The following is a 2,119-nucleotide window of genomic DNA, read 5'->3' as shown; positions in this document are numbered from 1 at the left end:
TATTGGTTGATTTCTTAATTTTTTTTTTTTTTTTTTTTTTTTTGTTTTTCTCCGGTACCGGGAATCGAACTCACGACCTTGCGCTTGCCAGGCAGGCGCTTTTGCCGCTGAGCTAAACCCCCAGCCCCCCACTGCCTATTCTTTTGATAATCCATAACTCATTCTTTCCGTAATTCATTCATTCACTCACCATTCTAGACACATGGGTCAATGAACAGTAACAACCAACAGACAGTACCTCAAAAAAAGAAAAGACAAGACCTCCGTGGCAACAGCGTGTTAATAGCATCCCACCCATTCCTCCATAACCCGGGCCTCCGTCTATGTCACCAGCTGCAATGGAGGCCAAACTTAATAAAAAAGAAGAACGAGGAGGAGGAGGAGGAAGAAGAAGAGGAGAAGAGGAGAAAGAAAAGGAAAGAAAGAGGAAGAAACTTCATCTTTCCTGCACCTCCCTTCGTTTGGCTTCTGGGTTTCACTATCTTATTGTCCAGTAGCTGCTGCCCCAGACATGTTTCAGCTTTTGCTTTTGCTCAAGAACACAAAAGCTGCGCAGGCTGTCATGCCACCTGCCTGCAATCCCAGTACTTTGCAAGGCTGAGGCAGGAAGGAGAAAAGCAAGTTCCAGCACAGTAATTTACCAAGATCCTGACTCAAAATAAAGATAATTATTACTATTAACAAGGGCTGAGGAGCCGGGCGTGGTGGCTCACGCCTGTAATCTCAGCACTTGGGAAGCTGAGGCAGGAGGATCGTTGTAAGTTCTAGGCCATCCTAGGCTACAAAGTCAGCTCAAGGCCAGTCTAAACGGCATAGTGAGACCCTGTCTCAAAAAGACAAAAGTGGGGGGAGCGCTGAGGATGTGCAAAGGTCTTGGGTTCAATGCCCAGTACCCCCCACCCACCCAACCACACACATACATACAATGTGAGAGCTGAAAGGGAATTTAAAAGATCTAGCACAACATCTTCATTTTATATATACAAAGTCCTAGAGAGAAGACTGGACCAGCATCACCCAAAACTAAACACGGAATCCGACTAGACTCAGAGGACCCCCTCCCAGGTCTGGGTACAGTCAAGTTTTCAAAGGATCTCGCTTAAGGGCTGGGGATTTAGCTCAGCGGCACAGCGCCTGCCTGGCAAGCGCAAGGTTGTGAGTTCGATTCCCGGTACCCAGAAAAAAAAAAAAGATCTTGCTTGATCCTGTGAGGACCAGCCGCAGCGCGAGGAGCAAACCTTGGGCTGAAAGAGGACCGCTGATATTATAGATAAGCTCAATCACAGTAGCAGAAAGAAAAACATTTTCAAGCTCTTTACCAACCATCAGTCGCTGTGATAAGCACTTTATATTCAGCATCTCATCTGGATCCTACAACCCTATGAGCCGGTTTTACTGCCATTACTTCCCCATTTTACAGACTACAACTGCACGGCGCCTGGAGGATGAAGAACCTGCCCTACGTCCCCCAGCTGTTCAGTAACAGAGGAAGTGTCAGTATCAGGCGGGCGCTGTGCGAATCAGTCGAGGGGGACGGCTGAACGACCCCCGCGAGCTTCCCAGCCGTCACTGAGGAGCCGCACGGATCCACCCGCGGGCGCTGCCTCCCGACGGCACAGCGCCAGCCATCCCCGAGGGCAGCTTCCTTGCAGGAAGCCGGGACCTCCACGCAGCCAGAGCCGAGGGGTCCGAGCGGGACAGGCCGGGGGTACCTTTCGGAGGAAGCTGGCGACCACCTGCTCGAAGGGGTACTTGTACACCTGGTGCACGTCCACCGAGACGCCCATCCTCGCTCCCACCGCGATGCACGCTCTCCAGCCGGCTCCGCGGGTCTGCTCCCGGCCGCCTAGGGGGCTTGGCCTTTTCCGCTCCTTTTTCAAACTTTGGAAACTTTATTGTCCCCTAGAAGAGACAAACAGGAGGTGGCGCCCGCCCGCCCCAGAGCTCCGCCCCGGCGGCGGTGGCAATCCCGCTCCGGTCCCTCCCGGCCGCGCCCGCGGGGTTCCGCGCCCGCGCCCGCGGTCATCACGCCCTGCAGCGCCGGCCCTCGGGGTGGAGCCTTTCCGCCCGCGCTGCCTCGAATCGCGAAGTGAGCCTGCGCTGGTGCTGATAGCGCTAA

At 53.7% G+C, this 2,119-nt stretch overlaps 1 protein-coding gene across 1 annotated transcript in view; it reads right to left on the bottom strand.

The window, feature by feature from the left end:
• Positions 1-1,888, bottom strand: part of Prelid2 (PRELI domain containing 2) — an 82,473-nt gene extending 80,585 nt beyond the window's left edge. Inside the window, exon 1 of the mRNA XM_005380687.2 lies at positions 1,713-1,888. Coding sequence (XP_005380744.1) covers positions 1,713-1,787 — 75 coding nt within the window. The 5' untranslated portion in view covers positions 1,788-1,888. The remainder of the gene's footprint in view (positions 1-1,712) is intronic.
• Positions 1,889-2,119: the final 231 nt, after the last annotated feature.

Source organism: Chinchilla lanigera, unplaced genomic scaffold (assembly GCF_000276665.1).
Source record: "Chinchilla lanigera isolate Chin_1 unplaced genomic scaffold, ChiLan1.0 scaffold00014, whole genome shotgun sequence".
Classification (NCBI taxonomy): Eukaryota; Metazoa; Chordata; class Mammalia; order Rodentia; family Chinchillidae; genus Chinchilla; species Chinchilla lanigera.
This window is presented reverse-complemented; position numbering and strand designations above follow the sequence as displayed.